Genomic DNA, 20,917 nt, shown 5'->3' with positions numbered 1-20,917 from the left:
ACTGAATCCTCTGTTTTTTTCCTCCATGTTACGTTCTTTTCTGGGCATGATCCAGTGCACAAGTGCTTCGGCATTGAGAACCCCAGCAACTGGGAAAGGCCAAGGAAACTTTTGCAAGCTGGGATGGACTAGTTGTCTGCTAACTTCAGTGGTCAGATGAAACAAAAGATGTAAATGATGTCATTCTGGCTGAGCAGGAATGGCGAGTCTCTCAAGGAATGTATTCTCATTTTTTTCCACTCTTCTTCCTGTATTTTGCATTTTTAAATCATGTACAGGATGAGATCTGTGTACACAATTTGTAAATATATTATCCACCTAAAATCACTTCCAAACAAATACTTATGTTCTATGTTCCATTGTAAATAGGGAAAAGGTTTCAGCAGAAAATGTTGGTTTTGCATTTAAACCAATGGTTGTGTTCATTTTAAATTTAAATTTTAAATTATTGTAGAGTCTTGGGAACAACAGTGTAACAGCATACTCGGAGTTTCAAATGTGTACTCACTACACAAAATGCATAGCATTTGTAAGGACTGCAAACATGATTGTGAACTATTAACATTTTTCAAAAGAGCAGCAGAAATGTTACTTTCCAGACTATATGTTGCACAGTAATATTAGTTGCATCTGTCCAAAGATGCATCATGAAGAAAAGAAAAACATATAAGTTGTACTGGTCTATAAGTCACATTTATTTTTGAAACATGGTGCTACTGTTTCATGGAACAAGAAGTAAAATTTATTTATTCAGTGCATTGTTTATTTAAAGCAAACACTGTCTTCACAGGAAGAAGCTAAAGGGCAAATTAATGTTATTGTATAAGGCACAAGAAACTCAGAGTAAACTGCTTCTTGCCTCTGAACAGACAAAAATGTCTGTTCAGAGCTAACCGTGCACATTTCCTCACTAAAAGTAATTAAATGTTTTGAAACTACTGTACATTTTAAAACATATAGCCATCTTCCTCATTGCTGTTCTTGCTGTCCCACATACTGTAAACAAGTGGAGTGGCAAGTAGTTTGACAGTTACGTTATTCCCTCTCTTTATTCAAGATTGTGGTCTTTCACTTTGAGAACGTAATTTATTAATTTCACCCAATTCACTAAAACCCAACACCAGCTTCAGAAAGTAAAAGTCCAGCCATATATTTGTTCCATCTTCCCAATAAACCAGCTGATTATAATTAGTTCAGCTCTTCAGGCAAGTGGATGAGCTAATTATTGAGATCATCTGTTTTAGGTGCACAGGTAGAAGCAACACATGGGAGGGTTTTTACTTTCTGAAGCTGGATTTGACACCTCTGGCCAACACATTCTCTCATTCAGATCTTCTTTTACAATGGTTGCCATCTATCTTAATGGTGCCTTTCCTGCCACCTTCTGCTCCAGAACATGAATCACAGTGGCTCTTTCAGATCGGTATACAGGAGCAACTTGTAACGTGTAGATGGTGCCATCTTGTGGCCATACATCATAATGCAATATTTTTCATATATAAGTCGCTTCAAAAATATAAGTTGCAGGAAGAGACAAACAACTTTTTAAAAAGTGACTTATAGCCCGAAAAATGATTTATGCATTTGCCTTATACGAGGGCTGTCCGTAAAGTATAGGTCCTTTTTATTTTTTTCAAAAACTATATGGAATTCATTCATATGTTTTTACGTCAGACATGCTTGAACCCTCGTGCGCATGCGTGAGTTTTTCCACGCCTGTCGGTGACGTCATTCGCCTGTGAGCACTCCTTGTGGGAGAAGTCGTCCAGCCCCTCGTCGGAATTCCTTTGTCTGAGAAGTTGCTGAGAGACTGGCGCTTTGTTTGATCAAAATTTTTTCTAAACCTGTGAGACACATCGAAGTGGACATGGTTCGAAAAATTAAGCTGGTTTTCAGTGAAAATTTTAACAGCTGATGAGAGATTTTGAGGTGATTCTGTCGCTTTAAGGACTTTTCACGGTGCGAGACGTCGTGCAGCGCTCTCAGGCAGCGTCATCAGCCTGTTTCAAGCTTAAAACCTCCACATTTCAGGCTCTATTGATCCAGGACGTCGTGAGAGAACAGAGAAGTTTCAGAAGAAGTCGGTTTCAGCATTTTATCCGGATATTCCACTGTTAAAGGAGATTTTTTTAATGAAAGACGTGCGGGCGGATTGCAGCGTTGGCTCGCAGCCGCCGCGACGATCCGTCACAGGAAAAACACCTCTGTTGGAAGCCTTAAGGACAAGTTGGAACATCTCCAGCTGGTAAACAATTTCTCATATACTCACTCCACTGAAAGCCATCAAAAGCCAACTGGATTTTAACAAATGGTTATCAACACGGAGGTGTTTTTCCTGTGCCGCCGCGCCGCGTCGGCTGCGTCCCGATGCGCGGACCCGTCCGCACGTCTTTCATTAAAAAAATCTCCTTTAACAGTGGAATATCCGGATAAAATGCTGAAACCGACTTCTTCTGAAACGTCTCTGTTCTCTCACGACGTCCTGGATCAATAGAGCCTGAAATGTGGAGGTTTTAAGCTTGAAACAGGCTGATGACGCTGCCTGAGAGCGTTGCACGACGTCTCGCACCGTGAAAAGTCCTTAAAGCGACAGAATCACCTCAAAATCTCTCATCAGCTGTTAAAATTTTCACTGAAAACCAGCTTAATTTTTCGAACCATGTCCACTTCGATGTGTCTCACAGGTTTAGAAAAAATTTTGATCAAACAAAGCGCCAGTCTCTCAGCAACTTCTCAGACAAAGGAATTCCGACGAGGGGCTGGACGACTCCTACCACAAGGAGTGCTCACAGGCGAATGACGTCACCGACAGGCGTGGAAAAACTCACGCATGCGCACGAGCGTTCAAGCATGTCTGACGTAAAAACATATGAATGAAATCCATATAGTTTTTGAAAAAAATAAAAAGGACCTATACTTTACGGACAGCCCTCGTATACAAAAGCATTCAATTAACACTCCATTAGTTTGTGCGAATAAAAATGAAGCATCTCAGTGCTGACACACTATATAAGTAAGATGGCAGAACACAATAGCTGCAAATTTTTTTCCACTTGTTACTAACGCCTAAATGTATTCAGATGTTATAGCAAGAACTGTAGCTGTGCCGTCTTTCTTACCTTGCCTTCATCTGCTTCTTCCTGTCAAAGACATAAAAACCACTACAGTGAAATTAAATTCTTGAGAGTTTTTAAATTTGTGTTCAATGTGCTTCTAAAATTTTAAGATTGTTACCTCATCTTCATCTGCATGTACCTTTGAACAAAACAAAGAACAGAACATTATAAATCATCTCTGATCAACACTAACATACGACATCCACAGATCAGGATTAGGAAAACACTGAAAATGCACAGATAGTTGTGGAGTTCAGTGTAGGTTGGTTCAACAACAAATATCATCATCAGCAAAAACACAGGGGTTACAAACGAAGGTAAACTAAAATAACAAAAGAAACTTATAGCAACAGTGAAGTTAAATGTCCTCTGGTTCTGAAAGAACAAACAGGATTGTTCAACTGGAAAGTTACATGCCATCTGTTAATACATGAATGAATGAGTCACGCCGTAGAAATGCCTGTGGTGGTGAGGATAACAGCAACTTGGAAAGGAGGCACACAGTTATTGTGGGTGTTTGACAAATGCTAGGTGGAGGTGGCGTGAAGAACATTCCAATAAAGGAAGGTGGAAGAAATGCTGCACAACACTAGATTCTAGCAGAGATTACTGTGTCTTCTGTTTCCTTTTCAACAGCGTCATCTGCATTCTCTTCTTCTGCTATTTCCTGTCTGTTTGCATCGCCATTACGCTCTTCCACTGGAACCTCCTTATGGCGAGGCAAAAGTAGTTATAAAAGAAAAAACAGAAAAGCTGTTCAGGCAACACAACAAGTAGCACTGCGTTAGTCACAGGGTATCAACAGGACATTAACCAATCCTGTGGGTAAGGTTTAGGAGTAAAGGCTACAGGACTGAATTTACAAAAGTAAAAAATTGGAATGATGTCAAAAGGAACTGCCTAAAAATTTTTGAAATGCTTCTTCATTTTGCAGTGTTGCTCTAAATCCATGACCTGACAGAAGGGGGGCAGACATTGTTAGTCTGTTTCAGTGGTCCCAAAATGTGGTCTATGTGCCCCTGGTGGGCCATGAAGACAACAGAGTTGGATCATGGGAGATGATTAAAAATACACTTCAACTTTGCAATAAAGATTAAAATTACCCAGAAATATTTTAAAATGTAATCAGAAGTAATAAAATAAAGCCATGAGACTTTAAATTACTTCTATTCGTCTACAGAGCTGATCAAAATTGTGATTAAAATCTGTGGGTGGGCCTCAGATACTTCAGAGAGGGCCACGACATTTTTAAGTTTGGGAAACAGCTGGTCTTTTTGATAGATTACAAATCAAACGTGAATCAAAATCCAACTACTAACATTTGGGAAGACAGTCTCAGAGTCATGGAAACATTGAACAAATTTTGGTGACAATCCAGAAATACTAATCTTTTCTATATTCAAGTTCCCACATAAATACACAAGCGATGAACTTCTGTAGCAGCCAGTCTTGGATACTGTGCTAACTGTAACGTACTAGGATGAATCATTATTATCACTTACTAGGGCATTCTCTGGTTGCTATTCCTTTGTTACATGCACACTGGTACTCTATATCAGCTTGCCAAAAGCGGGCTGGTAATGTCATTACCCACCCAGTACTTTGGTCCAGTCTAGAGCGGTATTTTTTTTATGCTGTAGTACTGTTGCACAATATGTCTGTACCCTGTTCAGCAGTAGCACCAACTACACCTCCCATCAAGACGTCCGACCCCAGAATTTCTATTATTTTTTAATAGAGAAGCTTGAATCTTCGACTGGACTGGGTTGCTTGACGTGAGGACGTTTCGCTTCAAATCGCAGAAGCTTCCTCAGCTAAAATTCTTGCTCTGGTGGTCTGACTTCTGTCTTGCCTCTTGTAGAGAAGAATAATCAAGAAGTCACAAAAGCTGGAGTTTTAAACCTAACCAGACCCCTCCTACCGAGAGGCAGACTGCTATAGGCTGGTGACTAAACAATAGCTCTAATTAGCACCTATTGTGCTCTAGTTAGCACCCTCCTAATGACAGGGCAGCTGTCCCTCTCCTGATGGCTCCCTTGATGACTCTGCTGATGACGTGAATGACTCATTACCATGAACAAAAGACTGAAACTGCTTTGACCTGAGTACCCCATTGTAAACAGGGTTAAAGCATGTCTCAGACCCCCTCCCCGGTTAAGGCTGGGTTTCAAACGTTTCACAAAGAATGCCTCCTTGACCCCTCTCTCAAACCATTTCTTCTCTCTGGCTAATATTTTAACTTCCTTGTCCTCAAACGTGTGGTTAGTGTCTTTAAGGTGGAGATGAACTGCAGACTGAGGTCCACTGGCGCCCTCTCTGCGGTGCTGGTATAGCCTTTTGTGTAAAGGTTGCTTAGTCTCACCTATGTAGTGTTCGTTACAGTTTTCCTGACATCTGATAGAATACACTACATTGCTCTGTTTGTAACTAGGGATCCTGTCCTTAGGGTGAACTAATTTCTGTCTCAAGGTGTTAACCGGTTTAAAGTAAACTGGGATTTTGTGCTGTCTGAAGATCCTCTGTAGTGTTTCCCCTACTCCTGCTAAATAAGGGAGAGACACTCCTCTTCTTCTTGTTTCCGTCTCCTGTCTATCTGGTCTCTTTGTTCTCTGGGACTTCTGCACTTTGTCCAGGGACCATCGTGGGTACTCACATACTGTGAGGGCTTTCCGGACAAGTTGCTGTTCTTTAGCCCTTCCCTCTGCAGTTGTGGGCACCTGTAGGGCTCTGTGTTGAAGCGTCCTGATCACCCCGAGCTTGTGTTCAAGGGGGTGGTTTGAGCCAAAGAGCAGATATTGGTCAGTGTGAGTTGGTTTTCTGTAAACCCCTGTCTGGAGCTGCCTGTTCTCTCCAATCGTAACATCACAGTCCAAGAAGGCTAAATGGTTGTTTCTGGCATCCTCATGTGTGAACTTGATATTGGCGTCCACCGAGTTGATGTGTTCTGTAAAGTCCTCAACTTCGTGTTGCTTGATTTTAACCCATGTGTCATCAACATATCTGAACTGGGAGAGATGCCCGTGAAAGACGTCAAGGCTGTCTTTTCCACTCGCTCCATGTACAGATTGGCCACAATGGGGGATACCAGAGACCCCATCGCACAGCCATGAATCTGCCTGTAGTAATTCCCCCTAAACAGGAAATACGTGGTGTTAAGACAGATCTCCAAGAGCTGGCAGATGTGAGTTTGGTCCTTTCAAGTAGAGACACATCCTCCAGCAGTCTCTGCCTCACCGCTGAGACGGCCTCAGTGGTGGGGATGCAGGTGAACAACGAAGTCACATCAAAAGACACGATTGTTTCATCTGCCTCCAGCTGCAGGTCCTTGATCTTGTTCACAAAATCTTGTGTGTTCTCCACATGGTGTTCTGAGTTACCCACTAGAGGAGCCAAAATCCACTTGAGGTGCTTGGCCACATTGTACGTGATGGAATCTGTGCTACATACAATAGGCCTGAGTGGCACATCCAGTTTGTGGATTTTGGGCAGTCCATAGATGCACGGAGTGGCGTCCCCACAGAGACCAAGTCAGGTTTTCCCATCCTTTATAATCTATCATTTAAACATTGTGCACTGTAACAGCAAGTAACCATGAACTGGCTACGCCCTGGGAATGCCCATCAAGCAACAAACTCCAACTGCTTATTACCCTCGTGTAGCTAATCTGACTGTAGGGTAAATAAACGCTCTTTCATTGAGGAGTGATAGTGGGTATGGTCTGTATGCGCTTATGTAATGCAAGTGATAATAATGCTAACGCAATTTTATTCTGGTGTTGCTGACCGAACGGACCCCCCTAAAAATCTGCCCCCCCACCTTCACTGCGCCTTCACTGCCCATACGTCATTTCAGAGCATCAGCAGCAATTCACCGATTATCGCCTTGTTTCTGCTTAAAACTGCACTCCACTCATCATCTATCTCAGAGACAGATATCTGCAGCTTTTGTACAACAATTATTTTCACCTAAATTCAGCATTATTTCATAATAAAAGACGGGGGAGCGATCAGAGCGCAACAGCAGCACATCTGAGTCTGACTTTCTACACCCAAAGCGATCAAAGGGAATAATGTGATCATTAAATCATTCTAAAGTCAGTTTTAGGGGAGGTGATGGTCTAGTGGTTAAGCGTTGGGCTTGAGACCAGAGGATCCTCGGTTCAAATCCCAGCCTGACCGGAAAATCATTACAGGCCCTTGGGCAAGGTCCTTAATCCCCTAGTTGCTCCCGGCGTGTAGTGAGTACCTTGTATGGCAGCACCCTCAAATCGGGGTGAATGTGAGGCATTAGTGTGTAAAGCCCTTTGAGCATCTGATGCGGATGGAAAAGTGCTATATAAATACAGTCCATTTACCATTTAACGTCAAACTGTTATATAACATTCCTATTTTGTGAAATTTAACATAATAATAATCAGCCACACATGCAACACAAAGATTAGTAAACATGATGATGACTGAGACAGATGTGCCTACAGGGAATTAAGAGGTACTGAGTCAACAAGTATGGACAGAAGCCAATTTGTTGACAAAGACAGTGAGAGGAAGGAAAGTGAGGAAGATGAAGAATGGTATTACTGCCAAGTCATCAAGGATTCCATCTGCACTGGTTTCCTCAGTATGAGTCCCATTTTCCACAATCCGTGCCTTGTCAGCCTGGGCAGCTTCCTGCATGGAGGGAATTATGAGGTTTATCCCAAACTAATCATATAGAGATTCAATGTTAATTTAGAGCAATGTGCAAAATTAAGCAAGCTGCATATATATCCATAAGGACTTTGTAGTGTTTCAGTCTGAGGACTGTTCATGGGCACATTGGATTAATTTGATTTCACACCTGAATTCTGTAACCATTTCAGGACCTGCTCACAGTGTGATGTTCACTGGTAGTGTAGATGAAGGACTTCTAAACGTGTGTGTGTGTGTGTAGTTAAGGTCAAATGCCAAATACGACATTTTGGCCCGATGCTTACATATAGGTGATATTCAGAATGACTATTCCAAAGGAATTTGTTAAAGACACACATACATTCACTATTCATCTCTAATGTGATGTCATATGTCATGTTCACTGGTCATGGGACCAAACATGGGCAGACATGAAGGGTCAAACTCAATGAGAATGGCTATTTTGTGTAACTGGATAAAGACACACCTATGGTCAGTATTAACAATAATATGAAGTTATATGTTTCTATTGGTCTCATGACCTTTGACCTTGCATGACCTCAAAGGGTCAACCTTAAAGTCATAATTGCTTAACTCAAACAGTTTGGGCCTAGATGGATTAAATATTGGTGGAAGGATTGAGCATTAGTCAAATTTGAAACAGAATTGATCAAACATCAACACTGCACAGAACCATATCCTATGATATCACTGAATCTCAAATAACTAATTTGCACACTTTTGTGTCAAACATGTAGGATTCTTTGCAATATTTGTATTTGAAATGGGATAATTGCTAATGCTTGATTATGAGCCCTGCTCCATTTTGACAAGATTGTTCTCAATCAAAAAAATGGCCCATAGGCCGTGTGGGCAAGCACATAATTATGACCTGTAGTGTTTTTAAAGTTAGTAAACACCGACCTCTAGTGTTCATGGCCACTGGGTGCTCCACAGCACCAAAATAAAAAAGTCACGTCTCTCATGTTTTTATTCATTTTAATTTTTTTTTAAACAACTTAGTTTCACATCTTGCTCACATTCTGTCTGTAATCTTAACTAACCATAGATTTCAACCATTGCCATCCTTGTCATAAATCAGTGACAGAGAATCACACTGTGCTAGCAGTGCTACTGGCAAAAGAGATCTGTTTACAAATAAGCACAAAGTGTTTTTATTTTTCTAGTGGGGATGGGGAGAAGTGCATGAAACAAGTTAGGAATTGCTTGTTTGGTTTGTATTTAAGAGTATTATCAAACAACATGGCCGTATGAATTGGAGGACTTGTTAATTTTGTCAGTTTAACTGACGACAGTCAAAATGAACAGTTTGCCGGCCAAGGCTGCAACTTATATCAGCTATCTGCAGCACAGACATGTGCCTGATGCATCCAGACCACATACAGCACTCAAAATGTTGATACAGACAATGCACTTGTTGGTCATCGGGCAGAACAGCATAATAATAGCAGCACACCACATGATTATGGCCCAAACTAGACACTACTACAACACTGTCAGCCATCTTTGCCTGAGCTGACAATCATCCTTCTTTGAACCTGACAGCCCCAAGTCACCATGTCACCATTTGAGATCAAATTTCAGAGAAACTTAATATTGAACAGCCAAATGATGAATGAACAGTGTTCAAAATCACAGTGTGTGGGGATTTTATCTTAAACTAATAATGTCCCATAATGTTACACATTATTAAACAAAAACTGTATCTCGGTTTTTCATATTATTAAACAAGTAGTATACAGTATCTTACTGTTTTTCTCAATTGCTAAGACACATTTCTCGGAAGCTCCTCTCCTTTTCTCTAAACTGTGAACACAAAACCCAATTTTCAAACTACATTCACGAAATCCCAGACTCCTCTTACAAAACCAAACTTTCACCTCAAAACAGTTCAATCTGTGCTCAAAACTGAACTATGTTGTCATATTGTGCCCCGAGTCAATCAAAATTAAAAACACTACTGAGCAGTCTCTATACATGACATAGAAAAATACAAAATACAATGCTCAGGACATGAAACTGTAGAGATAAATGTTTATTGTTCACTGTAGACTAAATGCATGTTGCAAAACAAAAAGCCTGTGCATTTAGCACTTGTATATAGTAAAAAATAACAGAAATCCTGTACATTTACACGTAACACTTGTACAGTACAAAAACAAACAGAAATCATGTGTATTTACAGTTTTTATTGATTGCTTTGACCTGTTTGAAAAAACTGGGAACCTCTCAGCCTTCATCATCACCATCTCAGCAGAGTAAAAGACACCTCTTGCAAATGTGTTAACCCATTCTCATTGGATTGACACATTTCCCCCACCCTTTTTCAAAACAGTTAACACAGATGTCATTCAAGCAGTCAAAACTCCACTGTTTTAGCTACAGTATCCTAACAGAAACCATATGTTCCCAGCTATTAGAAACTATCTGATCGGTATGCAATCACTGAAGCACCTGTTTGACACTTCTTCACACTAATCTTTAATTTGCAATCAGTCTGTAGTAGGCCTTAAAAGGTGCCATGCCTGTGTTTTTCTTTGCAAGCATGGATCAAGGAGGTCTAAGGCAGAAGAGAGTGAGAGTAAGAGGTAGAGGAGTCCAAGGAAGACGAGTCTGAGGAAGAGGAGTCCGTGTGCGAGGTGGAGGTATAGTTGGAAGGGCTCAAGTTAGTGATGAAATTCAGGCAACTATAATTGATCATGTTATAAATCATGGCCTTTCACTTAGAGAGGCTGGACAAAGAGTCCAACCTGTTGTAAACAGAAACACTGTTGCCTCAATTGTCAGAGTTTTTTGACAGAAGAACAGGTAATGTTGTTATAGGCCTACAATATATACAGAAATATCTGCAGTACAGTAATATACAGTACTTCATATAATTTTTTCCACATTCCCGTTTCATGTATTTTTTATAGAATCGAAAGGCTACCAGTCACTGGTGGTAGAAGAAAAATTTATAATGTTGAGCAGGAGGCAGCCATTGTCAACATGGTTGTGGCAAATAATGCCATTAGGCTGCGAGAAATCAAGGCTGCAGTAATTGCAGATCAGGGAGTATTTAGAAATATAAATACTGTGAGCGAGACCACAATAGACCGCATTTTCAGGAGGAACCATATGGCAATGAAACAGCTTTACAGAGTTCCTTTTCAAAGGAACTCTGATGCTGTGAAGGAGGCCAGATGCCAATATGTGGAGGTGAGGAAACATTACTATACTGTTACTGTATGCCCTGTCATATCATGCAGTTACTGTAGAGTCAACTACAATCACTTTTACGTAATTGTAATTTTGACTTTTTTCTTCTTTAGAGAATAATGGAGCTTGAAGCCGAGGGGGCACATCACGTCTTTATTTATGTAGATGAGGCCGGCTTCAATCTGTGTAAAGTCAGGAGACAAGGAAGGGACCTCATTGGGCATAGGGTCACTATTGCAGGTCCAGGGCAGAGGGGCGCCAACATAACTATGTGTGCTGCCATCTCAAATGATGGTGTCCTGTGCCATATCCCCGCCATTGGCCCTACAACACCGAGCACCTCAGAGCATTCCTGAATGCTCTTCACGGCATGCTGATCCCGCCTCAGGAGAGAGAGAGCTGTTGAGGCCTGTCTTGCCACTGTTCATCATCATATGGGACAATGTGGCATTCCACCACTCTTGTAAATGAGTGGTTTGCAGTCCACCCTCGGATGATGGTGCAATTCCTTCCACCGTATTCCCCTTTTCTGAATCTGATAGAGGATTTGTTTTAGTGCTTGGAGATGGAAGGCTTATGATCATTGCCCCTATGATCGGATGCCCTTGCTCAATGCAATGACTGCTGCAGCCCAAGATATTGATGCAGAGGCATGCCAAGGCTGGATCAGGCATGCCGGAAGGTTTTTCCCTCGCTGCATTGCCAGAGAGAACATTGAATGCGATGTGGATGAGGCCATGTGGCCCATTCGTCAAGACGGAAGAGATTGAGTATCAACTGTACTGTACTCTTACTGTACTCTATACTCTTATAGTATAGGCCTACTAAAGATTTTTGTTCTTTACTGTAAAATATTGATTTTTTTTTTATTTTCCTAATTTCTTATAAGCCTACAGTAATGTATTTTACATATTTTGATTTACATACTTTCTGTAGGAATATTTCAGTTGTCAGCCATGAAAAAGCCTGAAAAAAAGAATGTAATGGAATCAATAAATTTTGCATCAAAGCATATCTGATTCTGGATCCATTTTTTGCAAGAAGGCAGCAAACAGCACTGGCATGTAACAGTTATGGGCTACAATGTCAACCAATGGTGCACTGATACACACTGAGTGCTGTATTTTGTTGTCCATTGTGTTATGATTGATTGTAAGTGCTCATACACTTGTGGGCAAGTTGTGCTGTTTGAAGGCAAAATTTGCTTTTGTTCCTTATTTTAAATGTTTTGGCACAGTTAGAGCCTTTTGCAAACAAAATGTGTCATTTTGACCATTGGGGGCACTGTTTAGGCCTCTGTGTTAACTGTTTTGAAAATGTGGATTTTGAGTTGACTGTTGCATCAAAGCAATCAATAAAAACTGTAACAGTTGTATACAGTAAGCCTACATAAAAATAAAGTACAAAAATACACATGGAATAGTAGGCCAAAAAACAGTAAGACTAACCCTCCATTACAATACTACAGTACATTGGCACAGTGATGTACTGAAACATGTACATATTTACTTACAGTATACTGTGTTGCAGTATATAGTATAGTCATACAGTAATTCCTGTCAACATTTACATACTATAAGATCAGAAAAGGTAATTAACTGTTCTCTTCTCTAAATCTTGGGATTCTGGAGGACACAGTGAATCTACTGATGTTTGGTTGGACCATTTGTCCGGCCTCCCTCATGCTTATACCATGGACAAGAACATGGTCAATCACAGTAGCTCTAATGTCATCAGATATTACTGTTCTTTGTCTTCGGTGACCACGTCGACCACCAACTCCTCCTCTCAGATTTCTATCCATTGTAGTGCCTCACAAACCAGTGCTCTCTGAACTGGCTTATATATGTTCCCTCACACCATTGGACACAAGTGTGATCAGTTTTGAGTTGTTGTGTTCAACCGGTGACACCAGTACTTTAACTGTGTTTGACTTTTGCCACCTGTGCTCACCATTATGCAACACAGGTGCGTCACAATGAAAATGTGTTGGCAAGTTGTGCCTAAACAGGTGAAAACTGCTTATGGTTTTGCCAAAAGAGTTCAAGCAACTGAGCATTTGGTTCAGACAATAGAGTTTAGTGATTTAGCAACTGAGAAAAACTGTAATGTCACACACTATTCACTCAGATTCATTTTTCCCAACAATGTGAATCACTGCATGACCTCAAAACAGAAAAAAACAAGAATATGCATGAAGAGCAATACAATAACATAAACAGTTAAATCAGTCCCAAAGCCACAGTTCCCCAAAATTACACAAATTCAGTAAGGTTTCGGTTTGGTTATACTATTTTAGCTTTTTTTCTCCCCCCCCCCCAAAAAAAAAAGACAGAAAAAGATGTCCTGACCTTTGACCCAGGAGGAGGGGGCAGCCCAAGGAAGGCAAACACGGAGTTGTCTTCTTTTGCATCAAAAAATGTGTCATAGTCCTGCAAAAAGAAAACAACATTTTTTTAATCTTTTTTCTGTTTTGTGTGTGTATTGTTGTTGTTGATTCCTATATTTGTATCTCAGCCTTGCTTTGTCTGTGGATCAATTGTTAGATGCATCGCAATGCAGTTTTGGATGATTCTGAATCAAGTCATAAATGTCAAAGTCTGACTTTAGAAAATGTTAATTGCTGGAGTAGGAATGCGGCTGCTGGCCCCCATTAATGAGAACTTTTCACGTTGCTTATCTAAACCTGGATTATTACTTTTACTCTTGTCAGTTTTTGAGCCAGTAATGTATTTTTTTTATTTTTTTTTATTGCAGTACATTTGCCATACAGCTTAAGTAGATGGTCTGTGTCTTAAAGGGTGCAGCTCAGCTGCTGGTGCAGAGAGCTGCAATGCATAATAAAACAAAGAAAAACCACCTGATGTTGGACTATAATAAATGCAACACACCACAGAACAAAAACCACCTAGCCACAAGTTCTGGCTACATCCGACCACAGTTTTACTTTCAAAGCTCAAAAAACAATTCAATTCTACTTCAGTTTATATTATTTATATAGTACCCAATCACAACAATGCTTCCTCAAGGTGCTTCACACGGTATTAAGGTCGAACCTTACCAAATCCCCTGAGCAAGCACACAGGTGACAGTGGTACGGAAAAACTCCCTCTGGCATTTTTAAGGGAAGACCCTCCAGCAGACCAGACTCAGAGGGGTGACCCACTGCTTAGGCCATTTTAACAGTTGAAAAGCTTTTTCAAAAGAAGAGGGGGGAAAAAGGAGTTATGTGATGGAGCACTTGTTGCACCTCTAAGCAAATGTGTCTAAGCACTGCACGACAGATTCATCCCGCTAAGCCCAAAGTGCAATTAAAAGGAAAATACACCTGCACAAGATGAGAACAGATGTCACATATCATGTTCTCTGCAGTACAACAAAGTTTCACTATTATCACGTGTTCCTATTTAAATATTCTGGCACAATTACAAAGTGCAATAGTGCAGCTCAGCAAGTGTGCACATGCCCATGCATCACAATGACATGCAAACAGATATTATATAGATATTTTACTTCACTAGAGCCATAATAGTCCAAAGTAAAGTCAGTCATGTACATGAGCACACACTTACACAGGCAGTGGAAGGAGGTGGGCTTAGGGGGCAACAGGCAACTCGGGTTTTAGAATCAGTAACTTAGAGTCACACGGGTGTAAATATGGCTGAGCCGTTAAGGAATGGATTGGAAACAAATTAATTGTGGATCATTACAAATACTTTACTTTGAAAAGTACCAAGCAGTCACACAGTGTCAAACTGGAAATCCTGTACTGAAAAAAAAGGATGCGTTAAGGTTTCTTGATAATCGTTTTAGAAATCAGATCGCAGCCCTCTGAATCGTAATGGAACCATGAGGTGCCTAGAGATTCCCACCCCAAGTGTTCTGTGCATCGCTTGTGGCTGACGAGGAATGATTATTACAATTCCAGCATTGTAATCACGCCCTCCAAAGAAGTGAGAATCACAAACGCACTCTCACTGATATACAGACAAAGCAATGCTGTGCCAGCTCTGACTGAAAATAGTATGAGAAATGGGGGGGTTCTATTCTATTCTTTTTTATTTTATTTAAAATTTACTCACTCCACAGTAGCTCTCTTCATTGAAGATCTGTGGGGGCAGAGGGATGCCGTTGGCGGGCTTTTTCTCCTCAGGGACATTCTTCCTCATCCACAGGCGATTCTCTTCATTGCAGGCAATGTCCAGCTGAGTGTAATCCACTTTAAGAGCCTCCAAGAAGGCGACCACATCTTGTTGCTTCTTCTTTATCTATGGATCAGAAAAACAGTCCACACAGGATTTAAACTTTGTGCGTATGTGTGTTGGGGGGTGGGGGATTCTTAAAAAAATCTAATGTAATAAAATCTAATGGTAATTCCTTCAGATTACAAGTATGCGTCATTTTAGTACCATAAAGTCCCAGGACTTAATTTTGAGTCCGGGTTCCACCAGTCATCACTCCACTGATTACACTGCCCTCTTTATAACCGGCTGCACTCTCGCACACTTTGTCACCGAAACATCTCGTACTATCCTGTCTTTTCAAGTTCTGGGAATATCCTCATCTGAGTATTTGGAGTTGATGTACTTCTTGGATTTTTGGCCACTGCTGTCCCTGAACCTAAATGATCTTTCCATCTTGGTTACTGTTGCTGGTATATTTTGGAACTGTTTTTGGAACTTTCTTTAAGTCAAGCTATTTGTGCCTTTTACCTCATATTTGAGAGTCTTTGTGTATTAACCAAAGACTGCTGCTAACCTTTTGATTTTCCTTTCAGTTTGCCACCTCATTTCTGAATAGTTTTCATTTCTTTTTGTGTTTGGTTTATAGGAGATTTTCTGTTTGGGGTCTTGCAGTGCACTCTACAGCATTCATTATAACACCTCCTTGTCAATGAATAGAGCCTTTTTGAATTAGAGGATATTTTCTGTTTTTGGACTTGCAGTGGCCTCTACTACATTTATAAACACATACATGGACAAAGGAGTATTTGGGGGGTGGGGTTGGACTTGCAGGGCCATCTTGCTGACATTGTTGAACTATTATTTGTGTTCATAGTAAACTCTGCCTCTTCTTACAAACCACTTTTGTCTGCCTCACTGCTCAGGGGTTCCTTCATCACAGCCCAATAATAAAAAAATAAATAATGTGCCCCATTCTAAAACATTTAATTACATTGCACAGTTGCCTCACCTGCGATCATCTGTTCACTAGTGACAAGAAGCAGTTTACTTGCATTTTTAATTAGCTCATTAACCTCTATTTACAAACAGTTTGTGTCATGAATAAATAATGTGCAAATTTAATTAATTATGCTTCTTGCTGCATGAAGCACTTGCACTACATTTCAATAATCAATATGATGCACAGACCACGTAACTTGTATGATTTTTTTTATCATCATGACTCATTTTTAAACAGAAACAATTAATTCCCTTTTGTAATTTATAGTCCCAAAAATATGGTACTGTAACATTAAAATAAAACCCCAATTCCAATGAAGTTGGGACATTGTGTAAAATGTAAATAAAAACAGAATAGAATGATTTTCAAATCCTCTTCAACCTATATTCAGTTGAATACAACAAAGACAAAATATTTAATGTTCAAACTGATAAACTTTATTGTTTTTTGCAAATATTTGCTCACCCAATCATGACACTCATCTGTTCCCAATTAACCTGTTCACCTGTGGAATGTTCCAAACGGGTGTTCTTTGAGCATTCAACTTTCCCAGTCTTTTGTTGCCCCGTCCCAACTTTTTTGAAATGTGTTGCAGGCATTCATTTCAAAATGAGGAAATATTTGCACAAAAACAATAAAGTTTATAAGTTTGAACATTAAATATTTTGTAAAAGAGAAAAATAACTGGTGCAACACAAATAAGTGCCGGAAAGTTTAATAAGGTGCTGAAAACAAAAATGTACAACGGGACTAACGTTTCGATGTGAGAGTCACATCGAGGACTCTGAGGAAGAGTCACATCGAGGACTCTGAGGAAGAGTCACATCGAGGACTCTGAGGAAGAGTCACATCGAGGACTCTGAGGAAGATGTGACTCTCTCACACACACACACACCTACGGACAATTTAAAGACTCCAATCCACCTAACCCGCATGTCTGTGGATGTGGGACGAAACCGGAGCACCCAGAGGAAACCCACACACACACAGGGAGAACATGCAAACTCCACACAGAAAGGCCACGAGAATTGAACCCACGACCTTCTTGCTGTGAGGCAACAGTGCTAACCACAAAGCACCGTGCTGCCCCTATTCCACTTATTCAAAAATTTATGCATAATCATATGCTATATTTTCTCACCCTATGAACTTTGGAGCCATACAGCACTGTGTTCCATCTTTGCGTGCATATGTCCATCTTTTTCTGGATTATGAGCATTAGTTACATATGAATGTTTTAGTTACTCCTGGTGGGGAAGCTTGGTCATGCAGTGCCTTGTATTGATGCCGACGTACTCCAATCAAGGGTCACGGGGGGGGGGGGGGGTGGTTGAACCCTATCCTAGCAGTCATAGGGCAATAGGTGTGGTACACCCTAAACAGACAGACAAATATAGACAGACTTATATAGACAGACAAATACATTCACAGAAGCACGCACACCTACGGTCAATAGGTTACCATTGCGAGACTTGAACCCTTGCGTGGTATTGCAGGATTTGACCACTTCCGGGGATAGCCTGACATTGAGCAACATAAACACAGCATCACTTCTTGCACAAAGATGGTGTACTGTTTTGTTTTCGGCTGCAATCACCGAAGCAGTGGCGAAAAGTGCAGATTTTTTTCAGTTCCCAGTGGAGAAGGGAAGACAAGGCAAGGCAGGATGTCAGTAAGTTTTAGCGAGATTTAATATGAATAATGATAACGGGGCTGTCCCTAGAAGTAGGATTATTGTGTCATATGCTCTTTCATTTAACCCCTTTATCACCCATCCTCAAATCAAATCAAATCAATTTTATTTATATAGCGCCAAATCACAACAAACAGTCGCCCCAAGGCACTTCACATTGCAAGGCAAGGCCATACAATAATTACGGAAAAACCCCAACGGTCAAAACGACACCCTGTGAGCAAGCACTTGGCAACAGTGGGAAGGAAAAACTCCCTTTTAACAGGAAGAAACCTCCAGCGGAACCAGGCTCAGGGAGGGGCAGTCTTCTGCTGGGACTGGTTGGGGCTGAGGGAGAGAACCAGGAAAAACACATGCTGTGGAGGGGAGCAGAGATCAATCACTAATGATTAAATGCAGAGTGGTGCATACAGAGCAAAAAGAGAAAGAAACACTCAGTGCATCATGGGAACCCCCCAGCAGTCTAAGTCTATAGCAGCATAACTAAGGGATGGTTCAGGGTCACCTGATCCAGCCCTAACTATAAGCTTTAGCAAAAAGGAAAGTTTTAAGCCTAATCTTAAAAGTAGAGAGGGTGTCTGTCTCCCTGATCTGAATTGGGAGCTGGTTCCAGAGGAGAGGAGCCTGAAAGCTGAAGGCTCTGCCTCCCAATCTACTCTTACAAACCCTAGGAACTACAAGTAAGCCTGCAGTCTGAGAGCGAGCGCTCTATTGGGGTGATATGGTACTATGAGGTCCCTAAGATAAGATGGGACCTGATTATTCAAAACCTTATAAGTAAGAAGAAGAATTTTAAATTCTATTCTAGAATTAACAGGAAGCCAATGAAGAGAGGCCAATATGGGTGAGATATGCTCTCTCCTTCTAGTCCCCGTCAGTACTCTAGCTGCAGCATTTTGAATTAACTGAAGGCTTTCAGGGAACTTTTAGGACAACCTGATAATAATGAATTACAATAGTCCAGCCTAGAGGAAATAAATGCATGAATTAGTTTTTCAGCATCACTCTGAGACAAGACCTTTCTAATTTTAGAGATATTGCGCAAATGCAAAAAAGCAGTCCTACATATTTGTTTAATATGCGCATTGAATGACATATCCTGATCAAAAATGACTCCGAGATTTCTCACACTATTACTAGAGGTCAGGGTAATGCCATCCAGAGTAAGGACCTGGTTAGACACCATGTTTCTAAGATTTGTGGGGCCAAGTACAATAACTTCAGTTTTATCTGAGTTTAAAAGCAGGAAATTAGAGGTCATCCATGTCTTTATGTCTGTAAGACAATCCTGCAGTTTAGCTAATTGGTGTGTGTCCTCTGGCTTCATGGATAGATAAAGCTTGGTATCATCTGCGTAACAATGAAAATTTAAGCAATGCCGTCTAATAATACTGCCTAAGGGAAACATGTATAAAGTGAATAAAATTGGTCCTAGCACAGAACCTTGTGGAACTCCATAATTAACCTTAGTCTGTGAAGAAGATTCCCCATTTACATGAACAAATTGTAATCTATTAGATAAATATGATTCAAATGAGACTACGGTGTCCAATTTAGAATCACCAATTCACCTAACTTACATATCTTTGGAAGTGGAAGGAAGCACCCAAAGTGAACCCATGTGAGCTCAGGGAGAAAACAAACATCACACAGAAAGGCCCAGGTCGAAAGCAATCCCATGAACTTCTTGCAGTGAGGCTGCATTGGTAACCACTAAGCCACAGTGTTGCTCTTGTGGTGTATATACTGTCTGGAATTTGCACAAGGCCATTTTAAAGGGGAAATTTCCCCATTTTAAGGGGAAAAAACATATTAATGCTGGTAGACTGAACATTCATGGCCTTAATTGTGTAAATATTATACCATTTGCAATGACAGCAATGCTTTTGGGAGTTTTGAATGGATGCTGGCTGGTTTTGTCATACAGACCTGGCAACCCTGGACTGAGAACACAAAGACAGATCTCATTTGCATATTCAATTTGTCCATTCGCCAGCAGTCCGGAGTGCTTATTTAACTTCACCAAACGCACATCTTGACTTCTGAGACGTTATCCCTGCTGTGTTTATGTACAAACCCACTTATTACACGTTGAGTAAGCAGACTGCTGGGTTTCTTTGAGCTGAAGTGTCTATCAGTACTGGCTCTGGGAGTCAGAGTGTTCCAGAAAGCCTCGAGTCTGTCTGAATGAGATCATTAACTGATACTTCTCCAAACACAAACCGCACAGCCACATGCTAAACATGCCAACAGGCTGCAAGCATGCAAAAACAAAGTTAGGCGACATTAAAGTCGACTTCTTTGCAGTTGTTATGAGTGTTGCTGCTGCTGGAGAAAAGGTGACATTTTCACTTAAATGTGTCGTGCGCGCGCACGCTGCGTACTCACCGCAGTGGAGCCCGAAGAAGTGGCGAGAAATACTTTAATAACCATTTTGTTCGCTTTATATTTTTGAATAGTCAATGCACCAAGTGGGCTCTTAAAGAAGCAGGAGGCCTCCGCTATTATTAGAGAGTCGGGGGCACACACACCGAGGTTATTTTTAGTCTCCACACACTCTATCAGGGCGCGATTGGTGGGTCGGCCTCGAGGGCGCACCAGCACACACGCTGATTGGCTGCTTCAGCTGTCTGTCTACGCGGGGGGCAGTGAAGTTCCTGAGGGCATATATGGACAGAAATAGAACCGACCACCAGCACTGTAAACTGTAAGTCTCTGCTCCTCAAACTCAGCTAAGTCGCCCAAATTTGTTTACTTCTTAATTAAGAGAGTGACACTTAATGAGTTCCCATGCGTTAAAAAGCTTCCTGAAGCTGTGAGATTGAACTAAAACACGTTAACGTGTCAAAAATGCATTTTCCAACGTTTTCTTACCTGAATAATTTTTGGACAGTGACAGAAAAAGTGTCAAATCAGAACCTTAACACAAATTAAATGTTCAGAAAAATGCATATTACTGAAGAATGAGAAAAAAAGTCTGAATTTTTCTACAAATAGCTCAGTTTTATGAAGAACTGTATCACATATATGTGTATGTC

The 20,917-nt window shown here is 40.8% G+C and overlaps 1 protein-coding gene across 7 annotated transcripts in view; it reads right to left on the bottom strand.

The window, feature by feature from the left end:
• Nucleotides 1-20,445, bottom strand: part of sh3bgr (SH3 domain binding glutamate-rich protein) — a 53,220-nt gene extending 32,775 nt beyond the window's left edge. Inside the window, exons 1-7 of one of the 7 annotated variants that reach the window (XM_034168068.1) lie at nt 20,268-20,445; nt 15,085-15,270; nt 13,354-13,434; nt 7,694-7,783; nt 3,727-3,825; nt 3,235-3,255; nt 3,120-3,140 (exon numbers count right to left, since the gene is read on the bottom strand). In XM_034168068.1, the coding sequence (XP_034023959.1) occupies nt 3,120-3,140; nt 3,235-3,255; nt 3,727-3,825; nt 7,694-7,783; nt 13,354-13,434; nt 15,085-15,270; nt 20,268-20,312 (543 nt within the window). In that variant the 5' untranslated portion in view covers nt 20,313-20,445. Of the gene's footprint in view, nt 1-3,119; nt 3,141-3,234; nt 3,256-3,564; nt 3,826-7,693; nt 7,784-13,353; nt 13,435-15,084; nt 15,271-20,267 lie in introns of those variants that run through there. The other 6 variants (XM_034168075.1, XM_034168071.1, XM_034168069.1 and 3 more) reach the window with 6 other exon arrangements.
• Between the last annotated feature and the right edge of the window lie 472 nt (nt 20,446-20,917).

Source organism: Thalassophryne amazonica, chromosome 4, assembly GCF_902500255.1.
Source record: "Thalassophryne amazonica chromosome 4, fThaAma1.1, whole genome shotgun sequence".
Classification (NCBI taxonomy): Eukaryota; Metazoa; Chordata; class Actinopteri; order Batrachoidiformes; family Batrachoididae; genus Thalassophryne; species Thalassophryne amazonica.
The sequence above is the reverse complement of the archived record's forward strand: the minus strand, read 5'-3'. Positions and strand labels throughout refer to the sequence as shown.